The 21,609-nt window shown below is 43.2% G+C and overlaps 1 protein-coding gene across 6 annotated transcripts; it reads right to left on the minus strand.

Moving 5' to 3' along the window:
• Positions 1–12,479: 12,479 nt before the first annotated feature.
• On the minus strand, positions 12,480–21,253 carry LOC127574906 (elongation factor 1-alpha 1). Of its 6 annotated transcripts, none has more exons than XM_052024409.1 (8): positions 21,077–21,253; positions 20,015–20,195; positions 16,513–16,692; positions 16,129–16,425; positions 15,115–15,265; positions 14,403–14,659; positions 13,981–14,215; positions 12,480–13,884 (listed from the first exon to the last, which is right to left on the minus strand). In XM_052024409.1, the coding sequence occupies exons 2-8, from the start codon at positions 20,156–20,158 to the stop codon at positions 13,760–13,762; spliced, it is 1,389 nt and encodes a 462-aa protein (XP_051880369.1). In that variant the 5' UTR covers positions 20,159–20,195; positions 21,077–21,253; the 3' UTR covers positions 12,480–13,759. The 6 variants fall into 6 exon arrangements, with proteins under 6 accessions (XP_051880369.1, XP_051880367.1, XP_051880370.1 ...); XM_052024407.1 differs by lacking the exon at positions 21,077–21,253 and adding an exon at positions 20,886–20,994; XM_052024410.1 differs by lacking the exon at positions 21,077–21,253 and adding an exon at positions 20,772–20,905.
• Positions 21,254–21,609: the final 356 nt, after the last annotated feature.

The following is a 21,609-nucleotide window of genomic DNA, read 5'->3' on the forward strand; positions in this document are numbered from 1 at the left end:
GGCAAGATCCTTAACAGTGTTGAAGAGCAGAGAGACTTTGGGGTGCAAGTCCATGACTCGTTGAAAGTGGATACACAGGTAGAGAGGGTGGTTAAGAAGGCTTATGGAATGCTTGCATTTATTAATCAGGGTATTGAGCATAGCAGTCAAAAAGACATAATGCATCTCTATAGAACTCTGAGGCCGCATTTAAGAGTATTGTGTGCAATTCTGATCACCTCACTATAGGAAGAATGTAGAGGCTTTAGGGAGGGTGCAGAGGAGGTTTACTAGGATGCTACCTGGAGAGGGCATGTGCTATCAGGAGAGGCTGGACAAACTTGGGCTCTTTTCTCTAGAGCGGCAGAGGCTGAGGGGTGATCTGTTGTAAGTGTATAAAATGATGAGGGGCATAGATAGGGTGGACAAGCAATATCTTTTTCCCATTATTGAGCGACCCAATACCAGAGGGCATGCATTTAAGGTGAGAGGGGGTAGATTCAGAACAGACATGAGGGGTACATTTTTTACCGAGAGAGTGGTGGATGCCTGGAATGCGTTGCCTGATAGAGTGGTGGAGGCAAGTTCATTGGGGGCTTTTAAGAGGGGCTTGGATGGGCACATGAATGAGAGGAAAAAAGACCCCACCCACCCAGGACATTCTCTTTTCTCTCGGGTAGAAGATACAGGAGCCTGAGGGCACGTACCACCAGACTTAAGGACAGCTTCTACCCCACTGTGATAAGATTATTGAACGGTTCTCTTATACAATGAGAGGGACAATGACCTCACGATCTACCTTGTTGTGACCTTGCACCTTATTGCACTGCATTTTCTCTGTAGCTGTGACACTTTACTCTGTACTGTTATTGTTTTTACCTGTACTACATCAATGCACTCTGTACTAACTCAATGTAACTGCACTGTGTAATGAATTGACCTGTACGATCGGGTTGTAAGACAAGCTTTTCACTGTACCTCGGTACAAGTGACAATAATAAACCAATACCAATAACGACAACCAGAGAACTGATAAATACTGAAACATGCCTGGAATGCTGATATCCCATGGAAATTCAGACATGCACCCAACACCTGTAATTATTAAAACCAAGGAAGATTCAATAAATACAAAGACACTGCCAGGGAAAGTCATTAAGTATCAACTCACTGCCTGTGCATCCATGCAAACACTGACATGCTTTGGGATGCCTTTTAAATACCAACACATTCACAGGGACCCCTCAAGGTTTTCTCACTCCAGTGAAGTGTCTGCAAGTATTGACATTGCCAGACACGCAGTGTCAATGGTGCCACACTTCCTGTGATCCCATAACACTATCTCAAGTGTTTATAAATACAGGGAAATGGTATGATCTTTCTACAAAAAGGTAACAAATAAAGAAAATGTGGGGCAAAGGGACAATGAATAGGGAAATTACAATGGAAGTGTAAAGAAATGTCAACAAATACTTTGCATCTGCCTCTACAGCAGATGACCCAAAAATATAGCAGGGGAACGGAGTCTAATGTAAATAAGGATCTTAAAGTAACACATATGACTACACAGAATGTACAGTACTGGAGAAAACCAGACAGTTTCCCTGGATCCGAAAGGCTGCATCCCTGGTTTCTAAAGAGGGGCTGCATAAGTCAGGGTGCATTAGTGAAAATTTCAAAATTCCATGAATTCTGGAACGGTATCAACAGAATGGCAAGAAGCATTGCCATCTAAGGAGAGAAAAAATGTTGTAAGTTACATATCACTGAGCTTAATGCCTTTGTCAGAAGAAATGCTAACAGAGTACTTGGACAATTGTAATATTAGCTGGAGGCAACACGATGTTATGAAGGGATTATCATAGCTGACGAATGTAAAAGTTTATTGATGTAACCAGCAGGGTAGATAAGGAAGAAAAAAAAATGGCACATACAGTACACCTGGATTTTCAAAGAACATTAAGGTTCCACACAAAACTCTGTTATATAAAGTAAGGGTTCATGGGGTGAGAGGTAATACATAACTAAGAGTGGGAATAAAAAGATCATTGTCAGATTGACAGACTGTTATTAGTATGGTGCAAAAGGAATGTCTTGCCTGCTCAGCAGGTCACAAATCACGTTATGGACATGGATGAAAAGAGAGAGTGTAATATATTCAAACTCTAAATAGAGTGTAACCTATTCAAATTCTTTGATGAGACAAGACTAATTGGGAATGTGGGCTATGAGGAAGATGCAGAGCCTGCAAAGAGAAATAGACCAGTTAATCAAATGGGCAAGGTAACGTGGGAAATATATTTATAGATTGGTTTAAGAGAAAAATCGGAATTCTTTCAATGTTGGTGTATAGATGGATCTTGGTGTGCTGATTCTGAAATGCCTAAAGTTAACAACCAGGTATGGGAATCAATTTATTGCAAAGAGCTTGAGTAAAAGGGAGGTCTTGCTGGGATGTACAGTACTATGATCACAACTCATTTGGAGTTTTGTAATTCCCTCATCTCTATTATTAAAAATAGATACCAATGTGCTCCACATATATTGGCCTTGGAATAAAAGCAGAAAATGTCGGTCATCTTCAGCAGACCTGGCAGCATCATCAGAACTGGGATAAAATAGAAATCAAACGTGTTTTAGAGGGAAAGACAAAGGGAGTAATTGTGAAAGGGAAATTTAGAGAAAGTGCAGGCCACAGAATAAGGCTGGTGAAGGCTTGTTTAATCACAGCTGATCTGACTGGAGCTTTAGATGCTGAATGTACACAAAGAAAAACAATGCTGGAACTTGAGAGATGTAACTTTCCGGAAACCTGAAATAGCTGAGAATTGTGAAAATATTCAACAGGTCAGACAACCTCAATGGAGAGAGAGAAACAGGAGTTAACTTTATAGATTCATCAGAAATCGCCAGTTGTGATACAAGTTTTAAAGCAGCCTAGATAATCAAAGACCCCTCCCACCCCAGACATTCTCTACTCTCTCATCAGGCAGAAGATACAAAAGCCTGAAAGCACGTACAACCAAGCTAGAGGACAGCTTCTATCCCACTGTTATAAGACTATTGAGCGGATCTTTTGTACAATAAGATGGTCTCTTGACCTCAATCTACCTTGTCATGGCCTTGCACCTTATTGTCTGCCTGCACGGCACTCTCTCTTTAACTAACATTTTGCTTTTCCCTTTTATATATGTAAATTCACCAATTTAAACTGGAAAGAGTGTCTATCTGAATTTGTTAAATTCATGGCAGAGTTGCAAGGTGCTTTTCCTTGAAGTTACATTGGCCTTCATTGGAACAGTTTAAGAGGGCAAGGACAGAAAGGTCAGAGTAGAAATGAGATGGAGAATTAAAGTGGCAAGTCCCAGAAGCTCAGGTTATCCTTGCAGAGTGAATATTCTGCCAAGTAGCTACCCAATCCACATTTAGTTTCTCCAACAGAGGATACTACATCACGAGCACTAAATGCAGCACACTAAGTCAGAAGAGGTACACGTGAAACACCGTTTCATCTGGAAGGTGCATTTGGGTCTCTGGATGGTGGGAGGGGAGAGTTAAAAAAAAATGTTGCAATACCTGTAGTTGCGTGGTAAAATGATGTAAGATTGTTGGTGGAGATGGAAGGCACGGTAGTGCTGCCATTAGCATAATGCTATTACAGCACCAGTGACCTAGGTTCAATTCCGGCTGCTGTCTGTAAGGAGTTTGTACATTCTCCCTGCGTTGGCGTGGGCTTCCTCAGAGTGCTCCGGTTTCCTCCCACATTCCAAAGACGTACAGGTTAGGAAGTTGTGGGCGTGCTATGTTGGCGCCGGAAGTGTGGCGACACTTGCAGACTGCCCCAGAACACTTTACGCAAAAGATGCATTTCACTGCTTGTTTCGATGTACATGTGACTAATAAAGATACAAGTGTAATGAAGGAATGCTCCCTGCAGAATGAAAAATGGCAAGGTATATCTGGTATCAGTGTAGAGTAGATTTATGAGACCATTTCTTGAGATGAAGGCCTAATTCTTACAGATGGCAAGTGCAGTGTTCCCATTGAATAGGATCAGCTTGGGGGTATGGGGTGCATAGAGAAGGAAAGGGGATGGTAAACCAAGATCAGATTTGCTGATGACACCCACATTGACATCCCAATAGCCAGAATGTATTGCTAGGTAAAAGATGGAAAATGTCATAATCAATCATCCAGATTTCCATCAAGGCCGTAATGTAAACATGCTCATGAATGGTAAAGACTTTTACCTTGTGAATAGACATTTTGCAGATGGTATGCGAACTGGAGAACACGGTGAATACATATGCCTACGCCTGTCAGTCAATCGCTATGCGGATCAATTGTGGGAACATGGCAAGTACGCATGTCAGTCGATTGCTCGGTAGATCGATGATACCCTCCTACGCGCAGATGTTACTTTTGGCACAGGACTTCGGGGACTCGCGCGCTTTTGTCTCCATCGGCCTTCTCATTGCTCTCGAACAGTAAGCTGCTTAATTTCTTTACTTGGTTAACGTGACTCAGTAAAAACATTCATTAGACTGCACTGTTGTTATTCCTGCTCCACGCATACATAACAATTGGCGATAAGGATCAAAATAAGAATGGCCAAGTACCCAATCCATTTTGGCCAGAACTATGGCAAAAGCAAACACTGGAAATGGAACAGCTGGCTGCAATGGAAATAAACCTTCCAGGACGAGATCAAACTTCTACCAATTTTAACACTGATGGCGGAACTGGGAGCAGCAACGAAACTCAGGCTTCTTCACGTGCACTTGGGAAAACTCAGGCAGAAATACTTTGATGCTCTGCACTTGCAGAACAAATCTGAATTGGCCAGCATGTTTGAGGCTTTAAACAACGTTTGGGGGGATACGGGACAACGTCTTTACGGCACACTTCAGGTTCGAGACAAGAACATAGATGATTTCATCACAAAATTGTTTGGGGGTTGGGGGGGGGGGGGGGTCTAAAACTAGAGTTGCAGGGATTAGAAACCAGAGCGGCAGGGCAGCAACTGCAGTGGCTGTGGGGAAAGTAGATGTTAAGATCACAAGCAGAGACCGAAATCGACTAGTTGATGAGCATGGTGGGACTAATGTTCTGAGATGCGTCTATTTCAATGCGAGGAGTATTGTAGGCAAGGCAGATGAACTTAGTATGGATCAGCACATGGAATTATGACGTTGTAGCCATTAGTGAGACTTGGTTGCAAGCGAGGCAGGACTGGCAACTTAATGTTCTGGGGTTCTGATGTTTTAGATGTAATAGAGAGGGAGGTATTAAAGGGGAGGAGTGGCATTACTCATCAGGGAAAATGTCACGGCACTGGTCAGAAAGGACATAGTGGAGGGCTCATCTACTGAGGTGGTGTGTGGAACTGAGGAATAAGAAAGGGATGCCCACGTTAATGGGACATTATTACAGACCTCGCAATAGTCAGCAGGCTATAGAGGAACAAATTTGTAGAGAGGTAGCAGACAGTTGCAAGAAAAATAAGGTTGTGATAGTAGGTGATTTTAACTTTCCACATATTGACTGGGACTCTCATACTGTAAAGGGATTGGATGAGATAGAGTTTGTCAAATGCATTCAGGAAAGTTTCCTCAATCAATATGTAGAGGTCCCAACTCGAGAGAGTGCGATACTGGATCTCCTCCTTGGGAATGAGGTGACAGAAGTGTGTGTAGGAGAACACTTTGGATCTAGTGATCATAATTCCATTAGTTTCAAGATAATTATGGACAAGGATAGGACTGGTTTTTGGGTTGAGATTTTAAATTGGTTTAAGGCCAATTTTGATGGCATCAGAAAGGATCTGGCAGGTGTGGATCCAAATGCAAACTGGAGGAACAACACCTCATTTTCTGTCTTGGCACCTTACAGCCTAACTGCATGAAGATAGAATTCTCTCACTCTTCCCCCCCCACCCCCAACCTTGCCTTCTTTTCTTCTGTTTCCTAGCCTTGCCATTTTTTCTTCTCTCCCCTCCCCTATACCTTTAACCCGTCCCCTGGTGGATCTGCTCTCCCCTCCTCTCCTGCATCTACCTATCACCACCTTGTGTCCACCCCACCTCCCCTCTTTTGTCCATCTATCACTGCTCTGGGTTCTTCACCCCCCCCCCCCCCAAATATATTGGGTTTCCCCTTTTCCTATCTTCAGTGCTGAACTAAAACATTGACTGTCTGCTTTTCTCCAGAGGCTGCCTGACCTGCTGTGTTCCTCCAGCATCTTTTTTCACCCACCCCCCCCACCAAATCTAGATTCCAGCATCTGCAGTCCTTTGTTCCTCTTGTGGATTGGGATAGGCTGTTTGCTGGCAAGGAGATGCTTAGTGAGAGGCTTTCAAAAGTGAAAGACTGAAAGTACAGAATCTCTATGTTCCTGTTAGAATAAAAGGCTAACAGGTTTAGGGCACCTTGGTTATGGAGGGATATTGAGGCCCAAGTAAAGGAAAAGGAGGCAGTGCATATCAGTTATAGGCAGTTAGGATCAAATGTGGTACTTGAGTATAAATGCAGAATAAGAGAGAACACTTAAGAGAGAAATCAGGAGGGCAAAAAGAAGTCTTGAGGTTGCTTGGGCAGACAGGGTGAAAGAGAATCCCAAGCAGGAGATGCCAGAGAGTGGTAGTAGATGGTTGTCTCTGACTTGGAGGCCTGTGATTAGTGGTGTGCCACAGGGATCAGTGCTGTTTCCATTGTTTATCATCAATCTTAAATGATTTAGATGATAATGTGGCAAACTGGATCAGCAAATTTGCAGATGACACCAAGATTGGGGGCGTAGTGGACAGCAAGGAAAGCTATCAAAGCTTGCAGCGTGATCTTGACCAGCTAGGAAGATGGGCTGAAAAATAGCAGATGGAATTTAATGCAGACAAGTGAGGTGTTGCACTTGGAGGACAAACCAGGGCAAGACTTACCCAGTGAATGGTAGGGCTGAGGTGTGTGATAGAACAAAGGGACTTGGGAATCCCCGGGTTACGAACGAGTTCTGTTTGAGACTGCTCGTAACCAGACTTCGTATGCAACTCGGAACAGTGTCGGAGCATGCGCACTTGGCCCAGGGATTGTGGCTGCACATGCGAACTTGGCCCGGGGTTGGACCAAAGAAGGTGTACTGACGCCGTGGTAGGATCGGGGGGCCGGGCCCACTTACCAACCGACCATGAAGGTCGGTTTGTAAGTACGGATGTTTGTAAATTGGGGACTTCCTGTACAGCTATATAGTTCCTTGAAAGTGGCATTACAGGTAGATAGTGTTGTAAAGAGCTTTTGGCACATTGGCCTTCATAAATCAGGGCATGGAGTACAAAAGTTGGGATGTTATGTTGAAGTAATACAAGACATTGGTGAGGCCAAATTTGGATTGTGTGCAGTTCTGGTCACCTACCTACAGGAATGATACAAGCTTGAAAGAGTGCAGAGAAAATTTACAAGGATGTTGCCAGGACTTGAAGGCCTGAGTTATAGGGAAAGGTTGAATAGGTTAGGACTTTGTTCCCTGGAGTACAGGTGAAGGAGGGGACTATGCCCCCATAAACAAAACTTGTTGCAGACGCCTTAAGCAGATTACCAATTGTTGAGTGCACAGCATCCAGCACCCCTCCATTTGAAGTTGTTCACCTGTTACAAAGCCTAGATGAAATATCTCATTAGGTGGTGGACACCTGTGATCCACTTCTAACAAAGTTAAGAAGAGTAAAGAGGTTAGTTGGCCCACCAGCCCTTCACCTGAATTTCAACCATTTACCAATTGCCAATATGAACTGAGCCTACAGAATGACTGCATATTATGGGGCAGTCAAGTAGTGGCTCCCCCTCAAGGATGCAAGCACATACTCCATGATCCGCACAACACTCAGCCAGGTGTGGTTAGAATGAAGGCACTTATGAGAAGGTATGTGTGGTGGCCAAAAATTGACACCGATATTGAGAAAGTGGTGCGCATCTGCCCTATTTGTCAGAGGACACAAAAAGCATCACCAAAGGCCCCCCTGAAACCATGGGCCTGACTCGATTCACCCCAGGAAGCACATTCATTTTACTTTGGACTGTTCTAGGAACATGTTTGATTATTGTGGGTACCCAAAGTGGATAGAGGCATTACCTACTTGTTTGTAGGTGTTCCTCAACAACTACTATAACCAAACTACAGTCAGTCTTTGCTACATTTGGTATTCCAGAAACGACCGTATCCAAGTGGCCCAGCTTTCACAAGTGCAGAATTTAAGGAGTTTGTAGAGAAGAATGGTATTAGGCACCCAACAACAGCTCCATATCACACAGCATTAAATGGCCTGGCGGAGCGAGCAGTGTGAACGGTGAAATGAGGCCTTTCTAAACAAACATGGGGTGATTTGATGACAAAATTAAGCAGCTTCCTTTTCCATTACTGAATCACCCAAAACAAACTAATAGGTGCATCCCCCATCAAATTAATGTTCAAGCACACTTTACTTGCCAGATTCAAACTCCTACAGCTGGCTGTCCATGAATGAATTTGGAGTAAACAAGAGGCCATGAAACAAAACTATGATCCCCACACGACGCTGCAAATATTTAATGCCAAAGTCTACACTTGACTCAAGAAAACTGGCAACTGGCTGTCGTCTGACAAAATAACAGTCAAGTTGCAGAACTTGGACAAGTTATCAGGTGACATTTGGATCATGTACACTGGTGAACTGACAAGAGGACCCAGCAAAGCCACAGAAACAACCATTCAAGCAAAGGAACCAGTGGTCTCTTTGTCAAGAGAGGAGGACGTCTACAGCCCACTGAACTCAGCAACAGCTAATCGAAGACACAGAGAGAGAAGCTCCACCCCCACGGCAGTCCACGAGGGTGCATCAGCCAGTCAACCAATACCAGGCAGGATAGAAAAACAATGATTTTTCCACCACTATGTTCACCTTTTCTTCCCCTGCAGTTCCCTTCTGGAGGTGGTGGGGGTGGGGTGGGGTGGTGGGTGTAAGAGGAATGAACAGTACAGAGAATGCAACAAATACACACATTTGTTGGTCGATTGCAAGAATGCAGCAAGTACACATGCGCGCACACCTTTCAGTCGATCAGCAGATAGATGATGCCCTCCTACACGCAGGGATTACTTTGGGGACTTGTGCGCTTTTGTCTCTGTCAGCCTTCTTTTTGCTCTTGAACTGCAAGTTGCTTAGTTTCTTGGTTAAGATGACTCAGTAAAAACGTTTATTCTACTGCACCTTTGTCGTTCTTGCTCCATGCATACGTAGCAGTATGGTAGTTAGGTTGCTGAAATCAGTGACTCACTGGCACCATCTACAGGATCACGACAGCATGGAGTGAAATGCACAGGAAGTTGGCAAGGTCCAGTGTCTCCAGTTTCACTGAAAACATTGAGAATGTAGGAAGTGTCTTTTTTAAAAAAAAATTGCTGTTCTTAAAGAGACATAAAGAGTGCCCAGATGGATCCTGCAGAGGATGCTAAAAACAGAAGCTACAGGTCTGAAGTTTCTAGTCAATGTTAACTCCACAGTATTTCTCAAGTGACAAGGTGAGCTCCTTTTCTGTGAGACATTCCATCCCAAGCACTTGTGCAGCACAAATGTTACTCAACATATCCAGTCAAAGACTGAATTTTGAATAGGTCTTGCTACATACAACTAAGTACTGCTTTATTACAAGTTGCAAATTTAACTAGAATGTATAATCAAACATCCCCTCTTCTGCACATGGGATCCAGACACTTGATAAGATTGGATTCAAAACTGGCTTAGTCATATTAGACAACAGGTAGTGGTGTTATTCTGTCGAGAGGTCTGTGAGCAGAGGTGTCCTGCAGGGATCAGTGCTAGACCTCGGTTTGTGAGATTTGAACAAAGTGTAGGTGAGCTGATCAGTAAGTTTGCAGATGAAAAGAATTGGCAGAGTTGTGGATAGTAATGAAGGCTGTCAAAGGAAACAGCAAGATATAGACAAGTTGGAAATATGGGCAGAAAAATGGCAGATGTCATTTAATCTGGATGTGGTATGTGGTATGTGGAATGAGCTGCCAGAGGAAATTGTTGAGGCAGGTACAGTAGCAACTTTTAAAAGACAGCTGGACAGATACATGTATTGCAAAGGTTTAGGTTGTGGGCTAAGTGCTAGCAAATTGAACTAGCTTTGATGGGGCATCTTGGTCAGCATGGACCAGTTGGGCCAAAGGGCCTGTTTCCATGCTATTTAACTATGAACTGTGGAAGGTACTGCACTACAGGAGGTCAAGTATATAGTGAATGGGGGCATTGATGTAGAGGGATCTTGGGGTGCAAATCCATTGCTCCCTGAAAGCAGTACAAGTAGATAGGGTGGTAAAGGCAGCATACAGCAGACTTGGCTTTATCAGTTAGGCCACTGAGTATAGAAGTTGACAAGTCATGTTGCAGCTGTATAAAACTTTGATGAGGCCACAGTTCTAGTTGCCACATTGCAGGCAGGATCAGGAGGGCTTTGGAGAGGGAGCAGAAGAGGTTCACCAGGACATTGCTTGGATTAGAGAGTATTAGTTATAAGGACAGGTTGGACAAACGCAGCACCAGAGACTGAGGAGCAACTTTATAGTAATATATTACATTATGAGCAGCATAGATGAGGTAGCCAGTCTTTTTCACATGGCAGAAATGTCAATTATTAACAGGCATAGATTTATGGCAAGGGAGGAAATGTTTAGAGATTTGCAAGGCAAGTTTTTTTTTTGAAAAGGTGTGGTAGATGCTTGGAACAGACTGCCATGGGAGGCAGTGGAACTAAAAAATGCTAGGAACATTCAAGAGGCATTTAGACAGGCACATGAGCAGGCAGGAAATGGAGGAATAGGACGTGTATGCAGATAGACTTAGTTTAGACTCAATATGGTCAGCACAGATGTCCTAAAAGGCCTGTTCCTGTACTGTACTATATTCAGATTGCATGATGAAGAGATACTTAGTGAAGCAGATGAAGAGGGGTTGACCTCAGTCTCAAATTCCTGCAATGATCTGGGCCTGAGGGGATTATCCTCCATTAACTGCAACCCAGATCATCCTTTATACTAAGCATAACCAACCAGTGAAGTTTCCTCAATGATCACTGACTTCCATTTCACAAAAGGGGCTTTCAACTACAACAGGGCAAGTGCTGCTAGCTAAACAGACTCCCCCTGATCTCACCTTGTTTGTGGAATTCAGCTCTTTATTCCTTTAACCAAATGTGCATGCAAGTGACCCAAATTCAAGGACTCCATGGTGCTCATAACTATAGGTAATATCACAGTAGACACAGCTGTTAACAGACTTGGAAGAATAAGGTCAAGTAGCTTCTTTTTGAACATTAGTTTTCTCAATATCTGCAGATCTTATCTGTGCTACATCAGGTTTTCCCACTCAGCATACATTTTGAATCAGATTGCCCAACAATTGACCAAATGCAATTAAATGTCATTCATTCCAGTGTAGCTGGACACAGCATTTCCCACCAGGTGGCAGGCCCCCAGCAGATTGGCAAGGTCCTAACCTTTTATGTACAGTAATTTCACCAGAACCAGTAACTAGAAATCAAAAGGGGCTGAGGCTGGATTCCAGTCAGAATTGGAGAATCACGAGTACAAATGATCAGGAGGGCTGGATCAAAAGGATCCCAGCATGTCACAATGACATTTTCATTGAATTTGCATTCTGTTCCTCATGTGGGTTATACATTCAAAACCCAAAGAGGTTTAGAGAGTCCACATAGTTTAATGATCATTCCCAACCCAGGATTTGACAAGACACATGTACCTCTCAGGTATACCAACTCCTCCTTCCACTGGCCAGATCATCTTTTATGTCAAGCTCAGCAGTACAGCATGAGCCCCAAGCAATTACCAGAGAAGCTGGCAGTTTCCTACTTCTACTTAGGTGCAAACAGCACCAGTTTTGATAGGCCTTTGAAGATCCAGTCCATAGTAAATTATGCCAAACAGAAGGACCCCTTGCAAATACCAAACAGTGGAGATCCCCATCAATACTCTCTCACAGGGATCTCATTTAAGAACATGTGCAAAAAAAAAAGCAGAACAAACAAATACTGATAGGTAATGAAGAATTCCAAGTAAAAAATTGGCAGGGACTTGCTGGAAATATTGCCATAGGCCCAATTTCCTACAAGCTTTGACGCCCTACAACAAATCACATACTAAACTTGTAGAAAATAGAGAATATGATAGCCAATCACAACAGAAATAGAGGCCAGGACTGCAGTTACAAGAGAATGAAAGGGCATACAAAACTACCAGCTGTAACCAAACCACAGAAAGCAGGACTGCTAATTATAGCAGAACCATTGGTCTGCATCAAAGGGAGATCAGAATAAGATATAGCCCCAACTGGAAAAAGACCCTCTTTCAAGCAATGCTTTCAGCTGGAAGATCCAAAACTTCAAGTCGTAATCTTGATACAATATCAAGGAATATTAAAAAGGTACTATAAAACAGGCAATGATAGCGTTGAATACCTTTTTGATTTTTTAATGATAAACAAAGCAAGAGAATTAAACACTGAACCTTAAATTTACTTTGCAACTTTTGCACAAACAGGCACAACACAATGTGCGCGACAGGCAGCATGGAGACAGGTTCTAATGGTCAATCACAGATCATACTGACACTAATATCAACAACTATAAAAGTACAGTTTTAGCTAAAACTAAGTGTTCACACGATGGGTCAAGCCTGTATTTCTTATTCAACCTAACTGCCCTAAGATGACAACTGTCAACTATGCGGTGTGGGGAAGGAGCATATGCAGACCAGATTTGGTAGATTCCTTTACTTGGTGGTAAATTAGGAAATCATTTCAACATTTTAAACAGTTCAGTTGGTGGGTATACCGTGTCGCTAGTCCACATTTCATCAAATAACCAAATTCAACTTGCAAATACAATAGCTAGGGCACATGTTATTGCACAGGAAAGGAGAGATTAAACAATTGTAGAGAGATTCTGGATTAGATTTGAGCCTGGAGATCACATTCATTAAACTCTTATAGGGCAGCTTTAGTACTCGAATCCAGTACTTCCTGTCTTTTCACTATAAGCATTAACTTTGAATCATCAACTTTTTCATGACCCAATTATGAAAACCAAGGAATTGGCTGATCCAAATTTGGCAAGATTAAAATCAACTAAGGTCCAGATTATATTTTAAAAAAGCCAAGATAAATTAGCATTCATCTAATGGTTTTCAACAAGCTTTTTTCATGCACTTAGATAACTGAAATATTAGTTTTAGCAATAAAACTCAAAATCTTTTAGGATTAATGTTACAAAATTGGATCTCTGAATTTTTTTTAAAAAAGGATGTCAAGAAATATGGAATGAATCAGACTAATGTACCCGACCAAACTATCTGTACCCATTCTGGCTCCAAATTGCCTACTCCTGTTCCTCTAATTCAGAATAAAGCCTGGAGCAGTTTCAGGAGACGTGAAAAAATTCTTGGAAAATTCTGAGAAAGAGGATTCTGGTTATGTTAATTTTAATTTCTGTGACCAAATTGCTGGCCAAGGCATTGGTTTCTATTTAAAAGTAGACTTTTAAAACTACTAACTTAAAAAACTGCTACAACAGTATAATGAAATGGTCCACAATCCTTTCCTTCTGAAGTATTTACGATGCATTTTGATCATTAACCAGTCTTTTATTATGGAGCTTAAATGGTAAACTGTGATCATCCGTTCTAAAACTGGGCCTCCAATTGAGGAGACTGAAGTGGAAGCTGACAGATGTAAAATTCATTTGTTTTTCTGAGCCTTCTGGGCAGACCTGGTGACTTTTCCAACACCAGTAGCCTTCTTCTCAACAGCCTTGATGACGCCAACAGCCACAGTTTGCCTCATGTCACGGACTGCAAAACGACCTGCAACATTTGAAGAGTACTTGCTAAATTTAATTTTACACAGTAGCAAAGAGACCAGTAAAATATCCATTCATCTAAAGGAATGGTTTAACTTACCCAGTGGTGGATACTCAGAGAAGCTCTCAACACACATGGGCTTGCCTGGAATCATTTCAACAATGGCCGCATCCCCAGACTTCAGGGACTTGGGGTTATCTTCGAGCTTCTTCCCAGACCTACGGTCAATCTTCTCCTTTAACTCAGCAAACTTGCAAGCAATGTGAGCAGTATGGCAATCCAAGACAGGAGCATAGCCAGAAGCAATCTGTCCTGGGTGGTTTAAGATGATTACCTGTATTAAGCAATCAGATCATATTAAAGTTATTTACAATCTTTGGAAGCACATTTCAAACCATTAAAACCTTACAGGAAACAAACTAAAGCCACAACAAGCCTTATTTATTAGGATCAAGATTTCCAATAATGAATAAACAGAAAACAGCACCAAATAGAAACACTAAAATCAAAAAACAACTGACTTGTGAAGTAAAATTGGCAGCTTCCATTGGTGGATCATTCTTGCTATCTCCAGCAACATTGCCACGACGGACATCTTTTACGGACACATTTTTAACATTGAAGCCAACATTGTCACCAGGTAAAGCTTCAGACAGGGCTTCATGATGCATTTCAACAGACTTCACTTCTGTTGTGACATTAACAGGTGCAAAAGTAACTACCATTCCTGGTTTCATAACACCAGTTTCAACACGACCCACTGGTACAGTACCAATACCTGCAAAAGGAAAAAAAATTTCAATTAAGAGTCAGCATTCCATGTTCACCAAACCAGACTAGCATCCAATAAGACCAAGATTCAATGCACCACAGATTCAAAGGCAGAACTACCCAAATATCACACTTAAGCAAATAGATACGAAAGATAAGTATTTAGATGACATTACTCCTTTTCTAAAAGAACAATATTAGCAGCTTCTTCCATCATTTCCCTTCACCTCAATGCAACCCCCACGGGTCAATGTGAATAAAGCTTCTGATCCACCAGCTGGCCTAAAGACCAATTTTTCTCTCAATTCTTGGTTTGCTGACCATTAACTTTCTGGCTACCCAAGGGTGGATTTTATTTCACTTCTTTCCTGAAAATATAATCCAATATTAATTTTCATTATCAAAATCCAGAGTTGAGTTTGTCTTCACTTGACGTCAATCAAAATTAAAACTGATACTTACCACCAATTTTGTAGACATCTTGAAGTGGGAGACGAAGAGGTTTTTCTATTGGTCGTTGAGGTGGCATGATACAATCCAGAGCTTCCAAAAGAGTAACTCCACTAGCATTACCCTCTTTACGGGTGATCTTCCAACCTTTGAACCATGCCATCTGTGTAAAAAAAGTTTTTCCCCCCCTCTTGATTAAAAGAATAGTTCATGGAATGTCCTTTTTATATTTCAAGACAACACAGGGAAAACTAGTTTGCACCTCCAGCCATGCTATCAAGTTAAAGATAATAATATTCAAAGGAAAAATATAATATGGCCTTTACTGCAAGAATATTTGAAGGTACAGGATGGGAGACATCAAGGGATGTCCCAGATAAGACTAGACCTGGAACATCAAGTACAAATCTGCTCTCCTTTATCTACAGAAGGATAAGGAATATATTAGAGGGAGTGCAGTGAAGGTGCACCAGATTGATTCCAGGGATGGCAGGATGGTCATACAAGGAGACATTAAGCAAATGGAGCTTAGAAGTGTTTAGAAGAATGAGGAGCGATCTCATGAAATGTGCAAATTTGTTGCAGGACACAATAGGTGCCAAGAACCAGGGTCAGTCCCAAAATAAAGTATCAACCATTCAGACCAGAAGATTTCTTCGAATCTATAGTAAATCTTTGGAATTCTCCACCACAGGAGGCTGTGGAGGCTCAGTTACTTAGCACATCCAAGACAGATCAATGAGTTTATAAATAAAAGGAATCAAGTAATATAGAGATGCAAATGAACATATAACATAGGAGAGTAGCTGCCACCTGTTCTCTCAAGCATGTTCATCATTTAATGGAACTGTGACTGATCTGATTCAGTTAATGCAGGGAAGTGGCACATTCCTGCTTCTATTTTTCATGTTCTCTTTAGTTTAAGATTGCTGAATTCAGGTTCAGATTGGTAACACGTTGGAATTACGTGAATGTGTGCTTATTTTGTTTATAGCAAAAGAGCCAGTTCTCTTTGGAGTTACTTACATTCAAACTAGCCTCCAACATGTTGTCACCGTGCCAACCAGAGATTGGTACAAATGCCACGGCTTCTTGGCTGTAACCAATTTTCTTGATGTAGGTACTGACTTCCTTGACAATTTCTTCATACCTCTTTTGGTTATATGGTGGCTCAGTAGAATCCATTTTATTTACTCCAACAATGAGCTGCTTCACACCCAGAGTGTAAGCTAGCAGGGCATGCTCCCGTGTTTGGCCATTCTTAGATATGCCAGCCTCAAACTCACCTACTCCAGCAGCAACAATCAGTACAGCACAGTCAGCCTACAAATAAAAGATAAAGATGTCCTTCACATCGCCAGGGTTTTTCCAAAATGTTATATGGTGATTCTCGACACAGCATATACTCACCTGTGAAGTACCTGTAATCATGTTCTTAATGAAATCTCGATGTCCAGGAGCATCAATTATGGTAATATAATACTTGCTAGTTTCAAATTTCCAGAGAGAAATATCAATAGTAATACCACGTTCACGTTCAGCCTTCAACTTGTCCAACACCCAGGCATATTTGAAAGAACCTTTGCCCATCTACAAGATTAAAATACAATTAATAGTGCAATGCCAGATACTATATAATAGAAAAGGCTCAAATTATATGACAACATAACCCCAAATTAAAATTGTGTTTTGTTTCAAAGTTTCATGCAAACAATACTGTACATTAGCCATTGGGTATCTATGCAATTTTCACGATATTTTATATGCTGAGGCCACAACCAATTGTTCTCTTCTTCTCTCAATTGTTCACGGTAGTGTAGCGGTTAGCGTAACACTATTACAGCACCAGTGACCCAGGTTCAATTCAAGCCACTGTCTGCAAGGAGTTTGTAAGTTCTCTCAGTGTCTGCGTGGGTTTCCTCCGACATCCCAAAGACATACTGGTTAGGAGTTGTAGGCATGCTATGTTGGTGCCAGAAACATGGCGATACTTGCAGGCTGCCCCCAAAGCACTCTCCGCAAAAGATGCATTTCACTGTGTGTTTCGATGTACGTGACTAATGAAGGTATCTTAAAAAAAGTTGGCTAATCACAAAAAAAACTTACTTGTGTCTCTTCCACCCACCTCCCATTCTTAATCCCTTGTTAAAGTAAATGCAAGATCACACATTTACATCAATTCCTTACAAACTTTCAATGAGACTCGAGAACTGTTGGGAAAGAGCATTACCTTTTTTCCCTTCCCCCCCCCCCACCAGTTATGGAATATATTCTTTACTGGCATACACTGCTAAATGACAGAACACTTAACCATTACACAGAGTCAGAGAACTACAGCACAGAAACATGCCCTTTGGCCGATCTAGTCCATGCCACCTGATCTTCTGCCTAATCCCATCTCCTTGCACCTAGACCATATTCTTCCAAACCCCTCCCATCCATGTACCTATCCAAACTTCTCTTAAATATTACAATTGAACCCACATCTATCACTTCCACTGGCAGCTCGTTCCACACTCACACCACCCTCCGAGTAAAGAAATTTCCCCTCAGATTCTCCTTTTATATATTTCACCTTTCTCCCTAAACCCAAGTCCTCCACTTCTAGTCTCACCCAACCTTAGGGGAAAACACTTGCATGCATTCACTCTATCTATAACCCTCAATTTTGTATACCTCTAAAATCTCCCCTCATCCTCCTGCACTCCAGGGAATAGAGTCCTATCCTATTCAACCTTTCCCTTTAACTCAGGTCCTCAAGTCCCAGCAACATCCTTGTAAATTTTCTCCACACTCTTTCAACTAGCTGTGACCAGCAGTGTCCCACAAGGATCGGTTCTGGGACCTCTGCTTTTTGTGATTTTTATTAATGACTTGGATGAGGGGGTAGAAGGGTGGGTTGGCAAGTTTGCAGACGACACAATGGTTGGTGGTGTTGTGGATAGTGTAGAGGATTGTCGAAGATTGCAGAGGGACATTGATAGGATGCAGAGCTGGGCTGAGAAGTGGCAGATGGAGTTCGATCTGGAGAAGTGCAAGGTGGTACACTTTGTATTCTGCATTGGAGTTTGTCCTTCCAAAGTTAATGGCATGATTCTTGGTAGTGTGGAGAAGCAGAGGGATCTGGGGGTCCATATCCACAGATCCCTGAAAGTTGCCTCACAGGTGGATAGGGTAGTTAAGAAAACTTATGGGGTGTTAGCTTTCATAAGTCAAGGGATCAAGTTTAAGAGCCATGAGAAAATGATGCAGCTCTATAAAACTCTGGTTAGACCACACTTGGAGTACTGTATCCAGTTCTGGTCACCTCATTATAGGAAGGACGTGGAAGTGTTGGAGAGGGTGCAGAGGAGATTTACCAGGATGCTGCCTGGTTTATAGAGCATTATGAGGAGAGACTAAGGGAGCTAGGGCTTTACTCTTTGGAGAGGAGGAGGATGAGAGGAGACATGATAGAGGTGTATAAGATATTAAGAGGAATAGATAGAGTGGACAGCCAGCACCTCTTTCCCAGGGTACCAATGCTCAATACAAGAGGGCATGGCTTTAAAGTAATGGGCAGGAAGTTCAAGGGAGATATCAGAGGAAGGTTTTTTTTAAACCCAGAGAGTGGTTGGGGCATGGAATGAGCTGCCTGGGGTGGTGGTGGAGGACGGAACATTAGTCAAATTCAAGAGATTACTAGATAAGCATATGGAGGAATTTAAAATAGAGGGACATGTGGGAGGAAGGGGTTAGATAGTCTTAGGTGAGGTTTAAAGGTCAGCACAACATTGTGGGCTGAAGGGCCTGTATTATGCTGTACTGTTTTATGTTATTGATATCCTTCTTGTAGATAGGTGACCAAAACTGCACACAATACTCTAAATTTGGCCTCACTAATATCTTGTACTACTTGAACATAACAGCCAAACTTCTGTACTCAATGCCCTGAATTATGAAGGCCAATATGCCAAAAACTCTCTTTACGACCCTATCTGCCTGTGACACCATTTTCAAGGAAATATGGATCTGTATTCCCAGGTCCTGTGTCCAATCATTTCTGATGGGTTAATTTTTAAACTATGAAATTAAAGGCAAAATTTGAGGATGTAATTACTACAATTCTGCACTTGGAAAACCATTGCTATCTAGAGTTGAATTAGACAACCTTACATTAGGGAACCGATAGAAGATTTTATTCTAAGTTTGCTCACAGTTGAAGTTAACATACAGTTAAAAAACACCAAATTATCCTAAAACCTCACTATTAGCAATAACAATTAGCAATCCCTCCCCACCACACCCCCAAACTGTTTATTAGCCTTGGAAATTCAATCTACCACAGCAATTTTTTTAATCCAAACAGTTCTCCACACAAAAAGAAAGCAACTGCATGAACAGGTCAACAATAGCAAAATGCTGATACAAGGATCCCAGCAATTCGATTCACCAATCACACTAGACTGATTAGGAATTTAACCCTTTCACTACCATCACATTTTAAGTCAACAATTAAACTGCAATGCTCAAATCTAATACATTTAAAATTAGAAACAATTTTAGCACATATCAAATAATACTAACTTTGAAGATAACTGCATGATGCATTCTTGGATCACAATGGAGACAAGATACACAATGAATCCAGTTCAGTAAGAAAGGTATACAAGCTTAAATTCTGCTCACTAGAGTTCAAGATACAACATCTACAATACTCTTCGGAATTTATATTCACTTGGGTGTTGCATTCTCATGGTTTAAAAAGGCCTGGGTCCATACAAAAAGAGTGTGTATGCGTTTTAAAAACAATTATTACAGTCGAATGTTAATCATCCTGCCAAGTTATGCTCTTTAAGTCTTCAGCTACAGAGACGTACAAACCGACATCCCTGGAGCAGATTAAAGAAAATTTGGTCTTCCTATTGCTCACCTCGGCAGCTTCCTTCTCAAACTTCTCGATAACCCTCCTGTCGATGCCACCACATTTGTAGATCAGGTGCCCGGTGGTGGTGGACTTGCCAGAATCTACGTGCCCAATCACGACGATGTTGATGTGGATCTTCTCCTTGCCCATTGCGGTGGCTGGACGTTACCGCAGTCCTTTAATCACTCTAAATGAAAGGGAGGAAGAGGATGAGCCAAGAGGAAATAAAATTGAATAAAAATGGTTGAACGCTAATGAAGATCGTGCCATCCACCCAAGCCACCAAATTAAGCGCAATGATTGCACTGTTAAAGAGATAGAGCCTCCGGCCCGCCATTCCTGGTCGCTCGCCTCCATTTTGACTTAGAGGAGACGAACTCCCTCCCCGTCCAGCTCCGACACCCCGGCCATTTTCTGATTAACCAGCAACCAAACAAGGCCCCTGCGGGCAGCGGGGAGAGGCTGTACTCGCCCTGGGGGGGGGGAACCAACCCCGGCCACCGAAAAGGCGGTCAGATCGCCGGGGGGGCGGGGGAGAGGTAGTGAGAGGAAGAAGAGAAAAACGTTCGCCCGACATGGAGAGCGGGGAGGGCACCTGTCGGTGCTCGGGCGTCCGTCCAACTGCGCAGCGGTTGCGGGGATGAGGAGAGGCGGGGCGGGACCCGAGAGAAAGCCTCCTCCCTCCACCACCGAGGTCGCCGCACAATGGAGAGCCCGAGCCTCCTCTCCGCCCCCTCGACGGTCAGCCAGCGCCTGCGGTCACCCTAGACGTCCGGTGCCCAAACTGCCGCCTCCTCCTCCTCCTCCTCCTCCTCCTCCTCCTCCCTCACGGGTGGGGAGGGGCTGCTGCTCCCTTCCACCCACCAACTCGACCCACCTGCTCCACACCCGCGCTTCGGAGACGGCGACTGCGCCACCGCTTTTAATACGCAAGAGGGAATCGGGTGGGTAGCTGATTGACGTCAATTACCCCCCCCCCGGCCGGAACACTGGCCCCGCCCCTTCCCTCACCGGTTCGCGCTCCGATCTCAGCCCCCCCTCCCCCCCGAGTGCGCGCCACCGCCTCACCCGGCAACGGCCGCGGGTTTTTTTTTGAAAATAACGTCCGCCGCTGTCGCTCCCGTGCCAGCCCCGTCTGTCGGGCACAGCGCTGGGGGGGGGGGGGGCGGTTCACACCTCCCCGCCCTGCCCCACCCCACCCCACCCCACCCCGCGGGTTGCGAGCAAGGTAAGGCGGGCGGGAATGAAGGAGGAAGATGAGATGGTTGTGTTTTTGCGCGCTCCGAAAGCCCTTTGCAGTCGGCCAAGTTAATCCTGTTGGGTTTAAGAAACCCGTTGGCAGCCATTTGCGCGCACAGCAAGCTGCGAAAAAAAAATAGCGGTGAACACCGAGCAGTTCAGCACAGGAACAAGCCCTTCGACCCATCCTGATGTCGAATTCAACTAATCCCATCCGCCTGGACGTGGTCCAAATCCCTCACCAACCCCACCCCGTTCCCTGCCTATTCATGTGCCTGTCTAAATGCCTCTTAAACGTTGCTATTGTATCTGGTTCCAGTACCACCCTGGTAGTGCATTCCAGCCACCGACCACTCTGTGTT

Source organism: Pristis pectinata, chromosome 10 (assembly GCF_009764475.1).
Source record: "Pristis pectinata isolate sPriPec2 chromosome 10, sPriPec2.1.pri, whole genome shotgun sequence".
Classification (NCBI taxonomy): Eukaryota; Metazoa; Chordata; class Chondrichthyes; order Rhinopristiformes; family Pristidae; genus Pristis; species Pristis pectinata.

Excerpts from the sequence above, each read along its gene's own strand:
- LOC127574906 (XM_052024409.1), bottom strand. The coding sequence starts at position 20,158 with ATGGGCAAGGAGAAGATCCACATCAACATCGTCGTGATTGGGCACGTA. Across the intron at positions 16,693-20,014 it reads TTGAGAAGGAAGCTGCCGAG|ATGGGCAAAGGTTCTTTCAA; the intron begins GTGAGCAATAGG and ends TTAATCTTGTAG. Across the intron at positions 14,216-14,402 it reads CTGCCAATTTTACTTCACAA|GTAATCATCTTAAACCACCC; the intron begins GTCAGTTGTTTT and ends TGCTTAATACAG.